This window comes from Leptonotus elevatus, chromosome 6, assembly GCF_054856555.1.
Source record: "Leptonotus elevatus isolate MCC_2025b chromosome 6, RoL_Lele_1.0, whole genome shotgun sequence".
Taxonomy (NCBI): domain Eukaryota; kingdom Metazoa; phylum Chordata; class Actinopteri; order Syngnathiformes; family Syngnathidae; genus Leptonotus; species Leptonotus elevatus.
This window is the reverse complement of record NC_141244.1, coordinates 16,791,914-16,810,734: the sequence shown is the minus strand read 5'-3', so window position 1 is coordinate 16,810,734 and position 18,821 is coordinate 16,791,914. Positions and strand designations below refer to the sequence as shown.

The window sequence follows — 18,821 nt, the reverse complement described above, 5'->3', positions numbered from 1 at the left end:
AATGAGTGGCCCTTTAAGGCTATTAAGATAAGATTGGTGCGCCCAGAGTTCCTCATTATAAGCGTTGCCCTTACACAGAATGTTAATTGGGTGGCCGGTGTTTAAGGGGGTAGGGGGGGGCGGGGGGGTTATAAGTGGACATGATAGAGAAGGATCAACGATAAACGATATTTTGGAGATGAGACTTTGATCAGCTCCGTTGCCGTCTTTAGAGTCAGATGATGATGATGAGATGGGAAAAACATACGTCATACACGCATGTGGGGTGGAATGTTTACATAGCCCTGGTTGTAAATGTTGAGTGGCTAAAGAGAAGCGGTTTAGTGTGACTTCAGTGGGACACTAGCGCTACCTGCGGGTGAGGAGATGAACTGCGCATTCGCCTTGTTAAAGAAAAACAAATGAAAGTCATGGCAATTATTTGCAATATTGTTTTAATATAAAATAAAAATGACACATACAAGCACAAATAAAAGTACTCTTTAAATTAATCAAGCATAACCCCAGTTATTATTAATTATATCGGATTAATATTGTAAATATATACAGTAATTTTAATTATTTACGTTAATTTAATTGCCCTTTAATGTTGGCCCAAGTTTCCTTTACATTTTATTACCAATAAATAATGTGTGATGTTAATGACTCGTAGCAATAATCAATTTTAAAGTAGACTCTTTATTATTACTATTATTATTGTTAATCTTATTATTTTTTGTGAGTTTATAAACAAAATAAAATGTGCTGCATTTGTGTACTGGAGAAATAAGACGGGGAAAATCTAGCTATTAGATGCAAAACTGAAATTCCACTGTCAGTTTGCCTTCAGCAAACCGATTTTGGTGTATTATCCAAATGTCGCCTAACTTGTAAGTAAAACATCGGGATATCAGCTGATTAAAATCAAAAAACAAATAACAGTCAAATTTGGCTAATGCATTAAAAAAAACAGTTATGTCACACTTGTTAAAGTTTGGTATTTAGCGTATAAAATTAAAAGCGAGGCCATCTCCTCATGGCTACGTAATGGTGGGTTTATGTCGCCATCATGTGGAGGAACTCTGAACAACAGCACAGACAGATGACGTCTATCACTATTCAAATTTAAAAAAGTAAACATTTTTAAACCATCTGTTCTTAGCATTAAATAAATTATACATTTTAGAACTAAATACGTTTTTAAATTTATAATACAATTGCATATGCAAAATGCTATATAATATTTACAATATGTATATATGATTAGTAATAACAGTAGGCTACTGTTACAATGTTAATATTTGTGTTCATGAATAAGAATGTTATGGTTTTTAATAGTTTTAGTAGTTTTTGTAGTTGAGGTTTTATAGTAGTCCTTTATATAGGGTGTTTCGCCACTAAATTCAATTAACAAATGTTGTTGTTTTTTGGGTGATCAGTATCATTTATTATTTTAAACTTCCTCATAATTTATGATATTACAATAATCACATTGGTCATTTCATTAGGTACATTTGGTGTAATGACTTGAACTGGATCATATTGAGACTTGTTTATGATATGTAGGTTATCTAATGCATGTAGCCAACCAAAATACTGTAATACACATATTGTGTGTGCTACGTCTATTATTTTAACAATCAGTTACATGAGAACTGTATGAAATAAAGTAACATAGACACATACATTCATGCAAAATTTGTTGGTGACACTACATTTAAAGTGTAGGTGTAAATATCAAATTACCTTCTAAACTAATCCCTAAATGTCAGATTGTTTCTCATCCAGTGTACGCTTGATGACGTAACTCCTCCTGATTGGCGGCCATGTTGATGGAGCGAGAATGGACGAAACCATTTCATACCGACCTCCTCACACAGTAAACATTCATTTGCGCCAGTGGACAATCGCTATCGTGATTCCGAAGAAGATTATGACCGCTGTGTGTGAATTGCGCGGCGAGATTACAAATCCTGCTAATTTACATTTGGATTAGCCTCTCAGTACCCCCCATGTCTCCCCCCCATACAAATGAGTGTGATCCTTCTAATAAACATCAATTGACGACGAGGAGACGATGAAGATGGACACCTGCGACACTAAAATGAGCCTCCGCTCTTATCGATGACCACTTTTGTACAATAGTGCATTTGTTTGGATCGAAAAAGCGACCATGATTTTTGCTCTGTGGCCGCTGCTGATCCACGTCAGCGGATGGCGGGGGGTCGCGCCGAGCCCGACCGACGAGGGAGCACTGCGGGCCGGCCACGGGGACCACGGGGAGCCGGGCCACCAGGAGCACCACAAGGACTCGTACAGCACCTTCGCCTCCGAGTTCTTGGAGTCCAGATATCTGTCTGATGACGGTGAGTATCCTCGCCTCAACCTATACAACAATGTGGATGTATACATAGAAGAAAACTGTGATTCAGCACCCAGGCCAGCTCCCCTAAGGGTGGACCCCCCGCCCCCATTTCTGCGTGGAATGTACATGTAAATAAAGACAAGTGATTTGGACGGTGGCATAGAAGTACGTATGTAAAAAATGGAGAGAAAAAAAGTCGATTTGCATGTTCAGACAATAGGATATGAAATCAAATCAAATGTTATTTGAGTCCAAGAACTCTGGAAAAATATTTTAAAATGGTGGTAATTCATTATAAAGACCATTTGTGTGCGTGTAAAATATATATATATTTAAATGGACACACTACTGGTTTACGATTGCACTATTTTTTTTTTTTAATTAGTCTTTTTGACTTTTGTGGTTTAAATAAATAGTACAATACTGCAGACCCATTACAATACAAAAATACATATAGATATAAAAAATATACAAAAACTCCTGATGTTATATAGATCGGTGGTTCTCAAACTTTTGACACCAAGTCCAATCTGAAAAAATATTTAGCTTTCGTGGTATTATTTTGAACTAGAGGTTTTATCTCTTAACAACAATTTACCAAATGTAAATGAATATTATTTTAAGCCATTGTATCATTATGCAGTTTGTTTGAACATGAAAACTGTGCTTAAATATAGGGAAAGTTTTATTAAAATGATTCAACTAAAATGTGTTGCATATAAAGGGTAAATAAAATCAAAAATACAAAATTAAAAAATTAAATGTAAACTAATACCAACAATATTTTTTTGCGTATGTTCATTACTGTACAATTTATTTTTATGTGAGAGAGACACAATGATAATATACAAAATGCTGATGTAGCATATTTGCAGGTTACCCTTTTCCCACCGCACCACCAGTGGACCCCTTTGCCAAAATCAAAATCAGTGACTGTGGCGTGACCAAAGGATGCATCAGGTAAGAGCAAGCGTGTTTTTTGTCTTCTTAAATAATCACACAAGATACCCCCGTTTAAAATATGATGTAACTTTGGAGGCCTGATGCATTTTGTGTGTTGAGGTATGGAAAGCCCGGGTGCAACGCCGAGACATGTGACTACTTCCTGAGTTACCGTCGCATCGGGACTGACGTGGAATACGAGATGAGCGCAGACACTGATGGCTGGGTGGCTGTAGGTTTCTCCTCGGACAAGAAAATGGTGAGCTGAAGTACTTGGGTCAAATACAGAGGATATTAAAAGTCTACACACCCCTGTTCAAAAGCTACACTTTTCAGATAAGAACATCAAAATTCATCTTTTCGATGGGGGAAACAAAAATAACGGAGATAATGGGGTTGCACAAGTGTGCACACCCTCATAACTGGGCTGGGAGGGTTAGCCAATCGCATTCAAACCCATGTTAACTCATTCACTGCCATTGACGGCTATACACGTAAAAAATTCATTTGAACTATTTCTACTAGTTTAACATTTTTTTCCCACTTTTGTTAACTAGAGTATGAAAACCTAGAATTTTGTATTGTACATTTAGAACAGATAACATTTGTGATTAATCGTGAATTAACTACTGAAGTCATGTGATTAATTACGATTAAAAAGTCTAACCGCCTGATGCCCCTAATTTGTAATAATTTTTTCTTTTAAATCGCGACAGGCGATTTTTTAAATTTTATTTTAATTAATTGCTTGATTTCAATAGTTAACTCACGATTAATCACACTTGTTATATCTGTTGTAAATGTACAATATTTTTTTGCTAGGTTTTCATACTCTTGTTAACAAAAGTGGAGAGAAAAATTGAAACTAATAGAAATGAATGAATGACGTCTATACACGTCAATGGCAGTCAATGAGTTAAATGGCAGTCAGCACACCCATTGCCATCCTTTAAAGTGCCTTTATTGGCTTTTCCTGTCATTTTCAAACCACTTCCTTATCATCTCAACTAACAACCGATCCCGTCCCTCAGGGAGGCGATGATGTCATGGGCTGCGTCCACGACGACAACGGCCGCGTGCGCATCCATCACTTCTACAACGTCGGCCAGTGGGCCAAGGAGATCAAGAGGAACCCGGCGAGGGACGAGGAGGGCATCTTCGAGAACAACCGCGTGACATGCCGTTTCAAGCGTCCGCTCTACGTGCCGCGAGACGAGACGCTCGTGGACCTCCACCTGTCGTGGTACTACCTGTTTGCCTGGGGGCCTGCCATACAAGGTGACCTTTGACCCTTTTTACGCCGCTATTCGCCTTTGGCATCATCTCATCATCATGGTCTCGTGTCCAACAGGTTCCATCACCAGACACGACATCGACAGCCCTCCGGTGAGCGACCGCATGGTCAGCATTTACAAATACGAGGACATCTTCATGCCTTCCACAGCCTACCAGACCTTCAACTCACCCCTCTGCCTACTGCTAATAGTAGCCCTCACCTTCTACTTGCTGATGGGAACACCGTGACGATGGAGATGGACGGACAAGATGTAGCAGCAATAAAAACAAGTTGCCATTACTTTACGTTTGTGCTTTGCGCGCGCACACACACACACACACACGCACGCAATATTAGACATTTTAAAAGAAAATATATCGATGTAGTGTAACTCACAGTATACTTTAGGGGAGCCTTGTGCTGCTGCCAAACTAAAGCAACTAATGCAAAAGTTTTGCACAGGACAGTTATTTTCAGTTACTAAGCGGACTGCACATGCCGGTAGATAATTTCACAGCATGTGCTCGGAAGTCGACGCCGAGCGGAGCATAGAAAAGAGCAGATGGCAAATATTTACTGGCTCCTGATTAACTTGGCTGAAGGACAGAAAACAACATAATAGCCTGCATCTTTTTTTTTTTTACTTAATCCCTTTTTTGGGGGGCGGGGGGGGGGGGGGTGTTGTCACATGTATGAATGCCACCCAAGAAGTGACAAAATGTCAGGAGTGGCTCTTTATTTGTTTTGCACCCCCATGTACGGCACTTCTGCTTTGTATGCACATTTACCAGTTTCATATGTACAATATATTTTTTGTTTACTCATTGAGATTGTGCAATGATGTTTTACAATGAGAGTCTGATAGATGAGATACTAATTGCAATAACTTAAGGTACCATTTCTATATGGCTGGGTAAGTTCAATAACATACTGTCTGATTACAATTATTTTGTGTTCATTATACAATTGTAATCCCTAATAGCGAAATTCAATTCCAGGGATTAAAATGTGTATAATAATGTATTTCACATCATTGTACTGTACTATATACAGTATGATACCTATATAATACCATTAAAATTTAAACAAATTGTTTTTGGTAATCAGTCTGTTTATTACTCGCTTTTAGCATATTGCAATACAGTACTAGACTTACATTAGGGTGAATTAATAATTATTACTTTTACATACAAACAAGCATACAAAAAAAAAACCTTAATCCACTCCTTCTTTACATTTGCCCCCCAGATTGTTGTCATATAAATTATGAATACCAAATATTTGTGGAATATGTTTTAGCGGCTAACAGCTAGCAGCACTATAGCAAAAGGGCTAGCACTTAGCCCCTGCTTCAAGTAACTAAGAGCAAATGTGCATAATTATTAAATAAGATGTAAGTAATTATAAAATACTACACATTCATATTCGGAGGTGGTTCAAAGGTCTTACAGGGAAACGTTAGAAATAGTTTTGGGGGGAAAACGAGTTAAATGACTGAGGTTAGCGTCTGTGCCAAACTACGTTTCCCATGATGCCATTCGTCATGGTTACGTCACGCGTTCATCTTTCACACGCGAATGACAACAGGCGAGTTTGGGGTAAACATGGCGGACGAGGAGGACTCGTCACCGGACCCTACCGCGGGTCCTCCGTCGGGGAGCCCTCGCACGGGCCGCTTGCACTCCGTGTCGTTCTCCGAGAGCGTCCAGCCGGCCGTGGGAATGGTTAGCCAGCTGCTAAGCCAGCCGACATCGCTGAAATTCGACAAAAACATCAAACAGGCCTTCTACAACACCGGCGCGATGATCTTCGTGGCCATCTGCTGCGGGGCGACGGTGCTGGTCTACTTCATCCTGGAAGCCTTCCTCCGGCCGCTTCTCTGGGCAGTGCTGTGCGGCACCTTCCTCCACCCCTTCAAGCACTCCCTCGCCCGGCTCGGACGCTCTTGGCTCAGCGGCCTGCAGGACACCGGGACGCCCATCGTGGTGGGCACTCTGCTGGTGCCGGTGTGGTGCGTCAACCACACGGTGGAGTTCATGGGCCGCCAGGTGATGGAGAAGCTCCCCCTGCTGCTGGCCATCGGAGCAGGGGTGCCGATTATCTACCTTCTCTACCTGTCGTGGAGTGTCGTAGGCATGCAGGTGCTTCTCGGGTACCTGTGGGGGATCATCGCGGCGGTGTTGGACTGTTTCCACGCCGTCTGGGTGAGTGGATTGGCATTTGGCAATGGCAGCTGAGGCCATTGATGATAAAAGACCCTTTGGGTGTGGTTGTCAAGATAGGTCAAGCAAAACACACGTTGTCAATTTTCCAGGATCCAGCAGCATCTTATGACTTGATTATTCCATTCTGTCACATGCTCTTCCATGTGTTAAAAAACCCTTTGTTGTGTGCTGACAGGTTTGCACAGTAGTCATTGGCTATTTATTGGCGGTCTGCTTCAAATGGAGTCCCCACACGGAAGGCTACCTGAGGTCCACCGCCTTGCCCGTGTGGACCGCTCTGCTTTTCTACATTGGTGAGTGAAAGTAACATGAGAAAGTCCCCTCTTATTTTTAGTACGCCGGGTTCTTTCGGTCTGACCTTCGGGGCTTTCAAATGTTTCACGTGGTTGAGTGCAATAGTGCGAAATCAAATGTTCATCATATCAATTCATAGTCGTTCCATTTTTCTTCTAGTGTCTTTGACGGGCTCGTGGAGGGTTCCTTTATTTGTGCTGGTGGTGCTGCTGCTCATTGTGGGCTCCCAAGAGAAGCCTCCGGTCCCTGGCAGAGGTGATGATTAGCCAATGGGCTTTGTGTCTATGATTTGGCTGCTGTCAATAATTCAAAATGCTTCACCGGCGTTCAAGAATACACACGGCCGCAGATGTGTTCAATGAGATGATGAAGCAATCACTAACACACTATCGTTTCATTACATACTTGAGGATTTTCTGAGGTCTTTTTCTGTTGTCGGACCACTTCAGGAGAGCTGCCTGGGCAGGTGTTGTCGTTTGCTGCTAACACTATTTATATGGCCATTGCCTGTGGCAGCCTGCAGTCCAAAACTGAGAACAGCGAAAGATGCACTACAGGTAAGGAGTTTACTGTTATTTTGTTTTTTTTATTGAAGGCTGTAAGGATTTATAAAAAATAAATAAATAAAAAACACACACACCATACATTCAAAGCTTCATCAGTACTTGTTATAAATGTACAAATACAAAAGTCAGCAAACCCCTTGCTCTAATGTCAGGTTTGTTTAAAAAATGAGACCAAGATGAATCATGTCAAAACTTTTTCCAACATTAAAAGTCAAGTTTAGTCAAGTCAAAAAATTTCTTTATAATGTTTAATGCGGCATCACTGGTCTAAACACGGTATTTTGATTAATATTGTGTTTGCGGAATATGAAGAAAGCAGCGAAATCCGCCTGTTTTTACCCATATCAGCGAGGCGGCCATTTTGCTGTCGACCGAAAATAACATCACATCACATTTGCTCAGGCAACAACCAATCACGACTCAGCTTGTGAACATCACGTGACCAAATTCAGAAAACAAGTGGGCTGTGATTGATTGTTACTGTACCTGTCGTTACCTGGAGCTCTGAGGAACTGTGATTGCATTTTCAGCAACAAAATGGCCGCCCCGTGAGATTTTGTTGCCAAAAAAAAAAGTTATGAAATCATTTATGTCTAATTTTGTGTATATATATATAAGAAAAACCAAAAATTTGATCAGGGGTGTGTTGACATTTTTATCGCACAACAAATAATCATATAAGATGTAATTGATGTATTTTTAAACCATGTGAAATTTTAAGAGATTTCAACCACTTCCTGTTTTGTCTCAACATGCACATACACAAGATGGCGTCAGCGACTCCGTGGACAACCTCCCCGCCACGCCGGGCTTCCCTCGGAGCTCTCGAAAAGTACCATCCGGCCTCTTCCAGAAAAAATCTTCCCACAAGGCCAGCGACATCTACTTCGTCCTCCTGGCGTGGGCCATCGTCCTGGTCCAGATCTGGCTCAACTTGTGGGTCCTCCAGCTCCTGCCCATCCCCGTGGCCGGTAACAGGCACCCCGAAATTCCGTACGCCCCCCCCATTCACATGTGACACCTCGCACCTGTGTTGATGTTAAGTGTGGGTGATGAAGAAGCTGGTGGTCCATTTTGGCTTGAAGAGCTTTGCGGCGAGGACTCTGAGCTCGTGGTGGGCCGTGCTGGAGAAGTTCGGGCGGGAACGAGAGAAGGCTCTGCTGCCGGGTCCCATCAAAGGCTTGGCGCAGTTCTTGCTGCGTATTGACACGAAGGTAACGCATGTTTTTAGTCTAATTGTTTTTGAGGTCGTGTCCTCACGAGCATGCGTGCATTTTGGAAGGGGGTCCGCACAAAACTGGATTTGAACTCATTCACTGCCATTGACGGCTATAGACGTCAAAGATCAATTTTTACTGGGTTGGATTGTAGAATTCAATTTGAGCACTTGAACTCCCGTTAAAAGTCAACACCGCAGCATTTGCCCTGTAATTAACACCGTGCTTGCCACCGTTGTGCACCCAAACACACATTTTATGTTGCACGCGGGGGGAAATGCGCCTACTCCTGCACAAAATCGTTCCAATAACAATATTCCCAATGTCTCTTTGTCTTTTCTCCAAGCTTTGGCATTGGCTTAACAAGCAGGTAATGACTTGCTGATGAGAGAGGCCGTCAGCTAAAGCGTGTGTGCCGATGAACTAAAAAAAAAAAAAGATAAAATATTGATGTGTGTGTGTGTGTGTGTGTGTATGAGATAGAGAAGTCACATGCTTGGACTGGCTTTTTTTTTTTTTTTTTTTTAACTCCTTCATGACCTTCTCTCCTTGTCCACATGCGTGTCCTCTTAAGTTCCCGTGTTTAGATTTCCTCACAGGAAGATGCAGTAGAGGGTCATGGGACTTTTATTTAATTATTTTCAGTATCTTATTTATAATTTTCAAGCTTTTCAGCACACAAAAAACAACAAAAAAACAGAAAAGAAAAGAAAGAAAAAACTAAAAGTATTTAAAAAATGAATAAATAAATAAAAATTCATAATTACAGTAATTGAATAAATGTTTTTATGTATTTAATACATATATATATATATATATATATATATATATATATATACACACACACACACACACACACACACAATTAAATAAATGTATTAAATTATAACAGTTCCACTACCGCTTCTGCATGGTATCTGTGATGTTTTTGCTTAAGTGTGTGTGGCTTATGCAGGCTTTAATCCAGCAGAGGGCGCTGTTTTGCTTATTTTCTTAAGTCACTTCACAACAAGCAGCAGTTTGGCAGGTAGTGAAGTGAAATGTTTTTTCAAAAAAAAAAATAGCTGTTTATTGAGACTCACAGTTGATGCTTTCTGTTAAGATGAACATGACATCAAGTCCAGTTAGTATTCACTACAAAGAAATTGTTTCATGTTCGCTGTCAATGTTTGGCAATCCCAAAAATTGGCAAAGGTGTGTGATGATGACTGTAAATTTTGGCTTTACACATTTACAAGCTTTTGTTTCTTGCACATCTTCATGCTGATGTGCAAGGATATGTGTGCTTGTGTGTGTGTTTGGATTTGCTTTTTCATTTGACTTTTGGCTGCGTGAAAAGTGTGAGTGCAGGTTACTTTTTAAAAAAAAAAATGCCAAGCAGCCACTTTAGAATGACACCTGTTTGTCCAGGTGTCCCTTATGTCACACCTGTCCCCTCTGTGTCCTGCATGCAGATGGTGGTGTGGCTGGAGCGCTCTCTGGATAAAATCATCAGCATCTTCATCATCATCCTGCTGGTCGCAGGAACCCTCCTCATGGGCCTGCTGCTCACAGCCATGGTATGTTGTTGTTAGTTTTTATTTTTTTAACCTCGTGTGCATTCTGAGCAAAATCCTCTTGGTCGGCCGCCTCCAGGTTCACCACGAAAGTGCTCACATCATCGACGTCACCAGTAATCTCATCAACGAGACCGTCTCCAACCACCCGGAGTGGGCAAAGTATGGCAGCCATTTTGTTAGCTCAGATGGCGAACGTGTCCATAAACGAACGACCTGTCCGCCTTCTCTCCGCAGTTTGCTCCCAGAAGCTCGCGTGGTCCAGAAGGCTCTCAATTCGGCTGCCACGAACGTCTACGAGCACGGAAGAGAATGGATAACGCAAAAAGTTGGCTTTTTTTGTTTTTCTACATCCTAATTTTCAGATTGAATGTCGTAATTGTCCGACCGTGTAATGTTTTGTGTCCGTGCAGCTTCACAAGATGTTAGGAGACAAGGTGAACCACACGGATGTGATTGAGAAGCAGGTGCTAGAGCTTTGGGACCGACTGTACCACTCGTGGTTTGTCAAGGTAGCGATGGATGCAGGGTGAGGGGGTGGGGGGCCTTTCTTGAAAGAGTTTGCCTTCTTGAAAAAAACACGTGCGCGCTTGTCCGTAGAACGTGACCCATCACGGCCGCACTCGCGGGCCCAAGTTGAATATTCAGAGAGCAAACAGCTGGTTGGTGGACATCCTGGACTGGAAGGACATCGCCTCCTTTCTGCAGGAGAATATCGAGACTCTGTGGTCTGTAAGTGCTGCTGAATTTTTTGGGACGAAAATGCGGATCGGCTGTTGGATGAAGGTTGACGTTTTCTGTCAGATCCTGGAGTCCCTGTGGGTGGTGATGAGCAGGAACGTCGGCCTCCTCATCTCCACCACCACCACGCTCCTCACCGTCTTGTTCCACAGCGGCACAGCCCTGCTCAACTTCGTCCTCAGCCTGGTGAGGAGACGCCGTCCTTCGTCCCCCGCCCGTCTGCTTTCTGTCTTCTCGAGGTGCACAAATGCGTGTCATGTCAGGTGATCTTCTTGACCACCCTCTTCTACCTGCTGAGCTCCAGCGGCGAGTACTACAAACCTGTCAAGTGGGTCATCAGCCTGACGCCCCTCTCGCAGCCGGGACCTTCGTCCAACATCATCGGGCAGTCTGTGGAGGAGGCCATCAGGTAGCACGCTTGCTTACTGGCAAGAAATGATCCGAATGTAGAAGGAGTTGACGGAGGAAAAACTGTGGAATTATACAAATCAAGCAGCAGGAGCATGTGTGTTTGTACACAGAGGCGTGTTTGATGCCTCTCTCAAGATGGCCGCCTTCTACGGCCTGTACACGTGGCTCACTCACACCATCTTCGGCATCAATGTGGTTTTCATTCCTTCAGGTGAGTCTCACGCCAAGTGCAGCCCGTTTACTTCACTCTCTCTCAAACTCTCTCTCCGCCCAAAAAAAAAAAAAAGCCCTGGCCGCCATCTTGGGCGCGGTGCCCTTCCTGGGCACGTACTGGGCCGCCGTGCCGGCCGTGTGCGACCTGTGGCTGGCGCAGGGCGAAGGCGTCAAGGCGGCGCTGCTGCTCGTCTGCCACCTGCTGCCCACCTACTTCGTGGACACCGCCATCTACTCGGACATCTCGGGGTGTGTACATTTTAGCAAACAAGACATGTCATTAGGAATTAATTCACAATCACATTCTATACTGTTGCCTATTCATTTGATCAAGAAAAGTTGTAATTTTTTAATCATTTTTAAATGAATATCCTATTAACTCAAAGAGAGGCCTTTGCTTTTTATTTTATTTTAGAAGCAGCTCCCCAAATAATCAGGACTGTTGCCCCACTTTTTATTACGTGTGCTGCTTTTAGGTGGTCGGAATTGTGCAGCCTGACGTAGCTTTACCAAAACACGTGAAAATAAACGCCTTGCCTTTCATAGATGCTTCTTTTTTTTTTTAGGTCAAACAAATAACAGGTCTGTCAGATTGAACGTGTCTAATAGCACCGCTTTTTTATTTTATTGGGGGTGGGGGCATGTAGACCCATTACAAAATATACATTTGAGCAATACTTGACTCTGTCCCCCTTTAAATAGTTCCCTAATATTTTGCAGTTTAATAAATAAATGCATCACCTCAAATAGATTTGTCTATTAATTAATGTATTTACTTTTTAAGTAAGAAAAATACAGATTACTCAATTATATTTACTGTGACTGATACCAAAATGTGTTGCAATATATGTCTTAACAACACTACACACTTGAATAATAATGAATACCTCACCTCAAATAAATAACTTTTTTTCGGGTGGAGAAAAAAACATTTGGATCCACTACGAAATATTAATTTTAGCCATACTTGACTCTATGCTCCTTCTAATAATTCCCTAATATTCTGCAGTTAAATAAATACTTAACCTCAAATAACAACTTTTTTTGTGGAAAAACATGTAAATCCACTACAAAATAAAAATGTCCCGCTTTTAATAATTCCTTAATATTCTGCAGTTAAATAAATAAATACCTTACTTCAAATAAATAACTTTTCTTGGGGTGAAAAAAAAACTATTTAGATCCACTTCGAAATATTAATTTTAGCCATACTTGACTCTATGCGCCTTCTAATAATTCCCTAATATTCTGCAGTTAAATAAATAAATATCTAACCTCAAATAAATAACTTTTTGGGGGGTGAAAAAACATGTAAATCCACTACAAAATAAAAATGTGTCCCACTTCTAATAATTCCCTAATATTCTGCATTTAAATAAATACCTTACCTCCAATAAATGCATCACCTCAAATAGATTTGTCTATTCATTTTTTTATTTACTTTTTAAGTAAGAAAAATACAGATTATATTTACTGTGACTGATACCAAAATGTGTTGCAGTATATGCCTTAACAACACTACACACTTGAATAATAATAATAAACACCTCACCTCAAATAAATAACTTTTTTTTGGGTGAAAAAAACCATTTTGACCCACTTCGAAATATTAATTTTAGCCACAATTGACTGACGAAAATGTTAATTTTAACGTTGTACAACAGAATTATAATATTTGAATGCAATTGCAACCCTCAATGCCTGATATCTTTGCAGTTGAATAAATAAATGCCTCACCTCAAATAGATGCCTTGTTTTTTAGGTTGAAAAACACTTGGAGGCTGTAGTTACTTTTCATCACCTGTGTTGAAGTATGCAAAAAGTTTGCCAATGTGTTTTCAGGGGGGGTCACCCCTACCTGACAGGTTTGGCGGTGGCGGGCGGCGCCTACTACTTGGGCCTGGAGGGCGCCATCATCGGGCCCATCCTGCTGTGCATCTTGGTGGTGGCGGCCAACATCTACAGCGCCATGTTGATGAGCCCCAACTCGGCGGCCCCCACGCCCATCCAGGCGGGATGGCCCCAGCCTGGCAACAGGTCGCCATCGCCACGGCAACCCAACATGTCCACAACATTCTTTTTACGTTTTTTCCCCCCCCCCCTCCAGGGTTTTCTCTGAGTCGACGCCCACTATCCTGAAAAAGAGCAGTGAGTGACATCACACGTGCCCGGCTCGACCGCACCTCCACATGCGGCTCCGCAGGTCCGGCGAGATGCCGCCAAGGAAAGGCGGCGTCACGGCCGCTCTGCCACAATGCTTTGCTGCAATGTCGCTCAGAGCATGACGGCGCCTGCTGCTGTCGATCAAAAAGATGACATGGACCACGTTGCCTTGTTGCCAAAATAGTTTTCTAATGCCAGCTCGACAGGGTCAGATGATGTTCTGAGCACATCCGTACAATGTACAACTTCTTTCCAAAGATGTCCACGTGGACTTTTTTTTGTCGTTTGTTTTTTGTTAGTTGCTCATGTGTAACGTTGCAAATGACCACATCTGGTTATGGTTAAGAATTACACTATTGGAATTATCCAGTTGGCAAGTTGGATACTTTCAATGACAATTAGTGAAAATTAAGTAGTGCCAAAGAACAATTTTTTAAGAGCTTCTATTAGACAAAGCCATGTCTAATAGGCGCCATCTAGTGGTATATAAAGGTAATTTTAATTATTTTGAAGTGGTGGTTTTTACTATTCACGGCAAGACCAGACAAAAATATGTAGATTTTTTTTGTGCATTAAATTTGCATTTATGTGTGAATTGCATCTTTTTTTTGGTCCGATTTATTGTAACAATTTATGATGTATGAGACCTATTTGACCAGCAACATTGAAAATCACGTGGTATTTTGCAACCCTACTCATGTGTCCATACAAGTAGCGTTGATTTTGCACAGAAACGCACACGCCTGCTCCCCATCAACACATTATCACTGTTTTGTTTTGCTACGCTTGTGACGTCTAACCTCAATTAAAGTGTTACAACTTTCGGTCATTTTAGCCCAGCATATAACTACACTAACTCAAACATGACATGGTCTGGTATATATATTGAGCCACTGAGAACTAAAGTGGGCCAAGTCCCTTGTTTTTTAAATATATTTTAGTGGCCATAAAACTTCCAACTTCTTCTACAAAATGACCACACAAAAAAAAGGGATGAATCCACTCTAATTCTCAGACACCAAACTGATTTTATCACATTTTTATTTACTTGTTTTCACAACACTGGCACTTTTAAGAGTTCTGTAGTGCTTAGCTTGGTGTGTAAGTGACAACACATACCGGTTAATGTGTGTGATAGATGAGAAACAACATTGGGTTGTTTTCTTGTAGTGTACCAATACCAGTGTTACTTTGTTTTTATTACTACCGTACTTTACTGTTTGTTTTTTTAATGGCTGGATATGCACTGCAAAATAAACACCACCGTTTGAAGTAAAAGTGTCGCTTTAATCTTTCTCAAATGAGTTTTAATGTCATTGAGATTATAATAAAAATAAATTAACTGAAGTTATCTGTAAGCAATTTGGTATCAATTGTTAATTAAGTATTTTTTTAATGAATAATTGTATTCAATGTATGACATCACTAGTACTGTACCTGTAATATGATAGTTACTAGTCAATGTAATACAGGACAATTTCTATTTTTTTTCTTTTTTTCTGGAGGACTATTTCTATGAAATTAATTTGATCAGTTTTGCACATAAATACAAAGTTTACTTTTTATTTATACAATTAACTAAATCTTAACAGTAATCTTTTCTTTTTTTTCATTTGTTGTATAGTTGTATTTGTTGTGTATATTCCTATGGCATGGCACCATTTCCCATTAATTGTGCTTCATTCAAGTGGCTTGTTTTGTTTTAGTTTAACTTTATCAAAAATCCTTCAAGTGAGTCAGAAAACAGGAAAATCAAATTACTAATTGCATGGTCGTATATATATATATATATATATAATATATATATATATAATATATTATATATATATATATATAATATATTATATATATATATATTATATATATATATAATATATATATATATAATATATTATATATATATATATATATATATATATAATATATATAATATATATAAATAAATATAAAAGCCTTACTATACAATATGGTCGTTTAAAAAAAATTAACTATAATCTTTATTATAAAATAAAATGGCCGTTTTAACTCACGAAACATCGTTTAAAAAAAACAACACGTTTCTATGCGTGGTCATCTGCAACAACAAAAAATCTGCCTCACTATACACGACCGTAAAAAAAAAAGAAGCCTAGTCATTACAAAAAACGCCTTACTATACACGGTCGTTTAAAAAAAAAAACTTTACTTTACATGGTAATAAAAATAAAAAAAGCCTTACTAATATATGGTAAAAAAAATTGAAACTCCTTACTATATACATAGTCGTTTGAAGAAAAAAAAACATTATATACATGGTTGTTAAAAAAAAAAAAGTTTTCAAAAATGCCTTACTGTACATAGTACATTTTTATTTCATGGTTCCCATTTGAGACGCACGCTTAACTGGAAGGCTGTGAAGTGTTTGATGAGAAAAGTGTAGGAGGATAAAAATACCACTAAATACATTATTCAGTATGCAGAAGAGGCACACAAAACAGAATAATCATACAATATTTAACTATGTCTATGGAAAACAATGTTTTCTGGATTTTATTTATTTTTTTGCTGATGAATAATTCAGCGCATCATGTTGGAAATCCTTTGAGGCCCCATAAAGATGGTAAAGTGTCATGCCCCCACAACAGAAGAGCACATCAATTATTTTTCAGGGCTAGAAATTGACACGTAATAAATCTATTCAGAATGTCTCTTTATGTCTGTCAGGCTCTTTCAAACAAGCGTAAAGTCGCATCGCTGAGGAACAATAAAGACTCACATATGCGATGGTTGTCCTCGTCGGGTCGTGTAAATGCCTTCACTTTTATTTTCTACATTTGGATGCGTTCACTGTGGAGAAAGCTGCATGTGTCAGCACATTTCAGTACAATCCAAACAACACAACGAAACAGTCGCTCTCTTGAACCGACGCTCAGATGATGCTTCCAAAGAGTGTAAACACTTTTGGGAATCATTCGCTCATTCCCGACTCCATAATCACTTTCGAGGGATTGTTCATATAGTGGACTAAAAAGTCTACTGAAAATGATTCTTATTGTTGAAGGGCTGGTTAGTGGACTAGAGGTCCTGGAGTAACAAAGCAGCCCCACAACAACACACTGGTTGACTTTCAGTCCACTATATAAAAACTCAGGTAGATTCTGACCACAGCGAATGTGTTTGGAATCATTCATTCACTTTGATTTTTTTTTTCAGTCGTTTTTTTTTTTAGTAAACTATAGTTATATCCTCTGTATATAAATCCCTACATACCCATTCGCTGTGTGTGGGGAAGGAGTGAATGATACCGAACACAGCTTGTAAAAACCTTAATGACATCACAGACTCACAGTGATATGTAACAAATCAAACATGATGGCCGTTAGTGCAGAACAAAACTGAGATATGATGTAAAAGTGGAGTAAACTATGACCAGGGGAAATATCGTCACCTTCCTAAAATAATGGCCTCTCGTTTTTCATTTCAGTAGAATTGAACGATCTGTTTAGCTAAAGATGTAGCGGAAGTGGCCAACATCCTTAGGAGATGTTTAAGGCAAAAATATATATTTCTTGGGGCCATTATTTGAAGAGGGTGATGATATGCTAGATGTCTTCCTCTCAACGTTTTTGTGGCTTAACGACTCAGCGGCGCCCTCTCACAGGCTTTGTGGAGAATTGCTTTAAAAAAACAAACAACTGGAAGCAAAAACGATAAGCCGCAAATAACTAACGGGGTAAATTTGGCCGCCGACTAAAATGGAGGAAGGTCGTTCACACAGTCCACATTGCAGTGTTGCTTTCAAGCAGGGTTCCCAAACAGCCCCAAACTTTTATCAGGTCATTCATTGTCAGTCACACTTTCTTGAGTGTAGCATTCGGTGTATATCCTAAGTATAGTAATTACAAGACGTATTTTTGTAACTTGCCAAACTAACCCCCAATGAAGACAAGAAAATGCTTAGTTCTTGATGTGATAACATTTGGAGAAACCCTGCTTTAATGTAAACACCCAATGGACTTGCGGGTCAAAACGGTGTGCGTGTAAATATGAGGCAGTGAGCACAGTGCTAGCTTCTATGCTAAACAGGGCGAGAGACAACCATGTAAAAACAGGACATAGAAAAGGTATGATATTAAGATCAGGTTTGTTTCACCTCCAAATGTGCCCAGTCTTTGCGGGCCACGTCAGTCTGCAGGGTGTAAAGATGAGGAGGAGCCACTAGAGGGAGACACACACTGTACGGAGGCACACAATGGAGAACCGCCTTCTTCACAGGAGTTCATGCCCACAATCCATGACACAATTAAATAAAATAAAAAAAAAGAGCAAACATTCAAGTCACACACACACACAAATTAAGTGCACACACTCCGTAACAAGAGGCAGTCAGTAAACGTTACATGATGATGTGACAGGTGGGCATCAGTCACTCGCTGACAACATCCAGCGGCGATGGGTGGGAGTCTTTTCCTCCGTCATCCTCCTGAGGATGCCACACTGCTCCTCCTCGAGGTCGTACCGTCCCAGCCGTCCTCTCACATCCACATGGAGGCCTCGTTTCGTTCCATTTTTGTTTGTTTTTTCTAAGACAAACGTTCCGCCCCGTGGCTTCCCGAGGTCCGGCCGCAGCGTGCGCCATCAGAAGACCTCCGGTAGTGTGACGTTGCGGAGCAGCCACTGCTGCGAGCGCGAGTGCGTGCAGTCTCTGACGCTGGGCACCTGACTGTCCTCCTCGCTGGCCTTGTCCAGACACTGGTTGCTGTTCACGTGCACCAGGCTCAGCTTCTGCACAACACACACACATTATTATTAACATTGAGAAAACAAAAAATGGGGGAGAAAAAAAATAGAGACCAAAAAATATTTGATGTGGATAAAGCCGAAAACAAACGCT

General features: G+C 40.5%; 3 protein-coding genes across 6 annotated transcripts in view; 2 read left to right on the top strand and 1 right to left on the bottom strand.

The window, feature by feature from the left end:
* Positions 1 to 1,735: 1,735 nt before the first annotated feature.
* On the top strand, positions 1,736 to 5,215 carry frrs1l (ferric-chelate reductase 1-like). The gene is made up of 5 exons (XM_086078610.1): positions 1,736 to 2,345; positions 3,220 to 3,304; positions 3,407 to 3,545; positions 4,318 to 4,564; positions 4,638 to 5,215. Exons 1-5 carry the CDS (start codon positions 2,153 to 2,155, stop codon positions 4,808 to 4,810), a joined length of 837 nt encoding a protein of 278 aa, XP_085934736.1. The 5' UTR covers positions 1,736 to 2,152; the 3' UTR covers positions 4,811 to 5,215.
* Positions 5,216 to 6,152: 937 nt separating this feature from the next.
* tmem245 (transmembrane protein 245) lies at positions 6,153 to 15,226 on the top strand. Of its 2 annotated transcripts, XM_086079281.1 has the most exons (18): positions 6,153 to 6,766; positions 6,963 to 7,080; positions 7,241 to 7,336; positions 7,531 to 7,638; positions 8,415 to 8,618; positions 8,692 to 8,861; positions 9,211 to 9,234; positions 10,319 to 10,423; positions 10,500 to 10,582; positions 10,658 to 10,748; positions 10,834 to 10,932; positions 11,021 to 11,152; positions 11,225 to 11,347; positions 11,425 to 11,570; positions 11,683 to 11,783; positions 11,860 to 12,034; positions 13,628 to 13,822; positions 13,893 to 15,226. In XM_086079281.1, the coding sequence occupies exons 1-18, from the start codon at positions 6,167 to 6,169 to the stop codon at positions 13,939 to 13,941; spliced, it is 2,619 nt and encodes an 872-aa protein (XP_085935407.1). In that variant the 5' UTR covers positions 6,153 to 6,166; the 3' UTR covers positions 13,942 to 15,226. The 2 variants fall into 2 exon arrangements, with proteins under 2 accessions (XP_085935407.1, XP_085935405.1); XM_086079279.1 differs by lacking the exon at positions 9,211 to 9,234 and having other exon boundaries at positions 11,021 to 11,347.
* Positions 15,227 to 16,714: 1,488 nt separating this feature from the next.
* Positions 16,715 to 18,821, bottom strand: part of galnt1 (UDP-N-acetyl-alpha-D-galactosamine:polypeptide N-acetylgalactosaminyltransferase 1) — a 43,052-nt gene continuing 40,945 nt past the window's right edge. For all 3 annotated transcript variants that reach the window (XM_086078316.1, XM_086078318.1, XM_086078317.1), the window contains one exon: positions 16,715 to 18,712. In XM_086078316.1, coding sequence (XP_085934442.1) covers positions 18,566 to 18,712 — 147 coding nt within the window. In that variant the 3' untranslated portion in view covers positions 16,715 to 18,565. The remainder of the gene's footprint in view (positions 18,713 to 18,821) is intronic.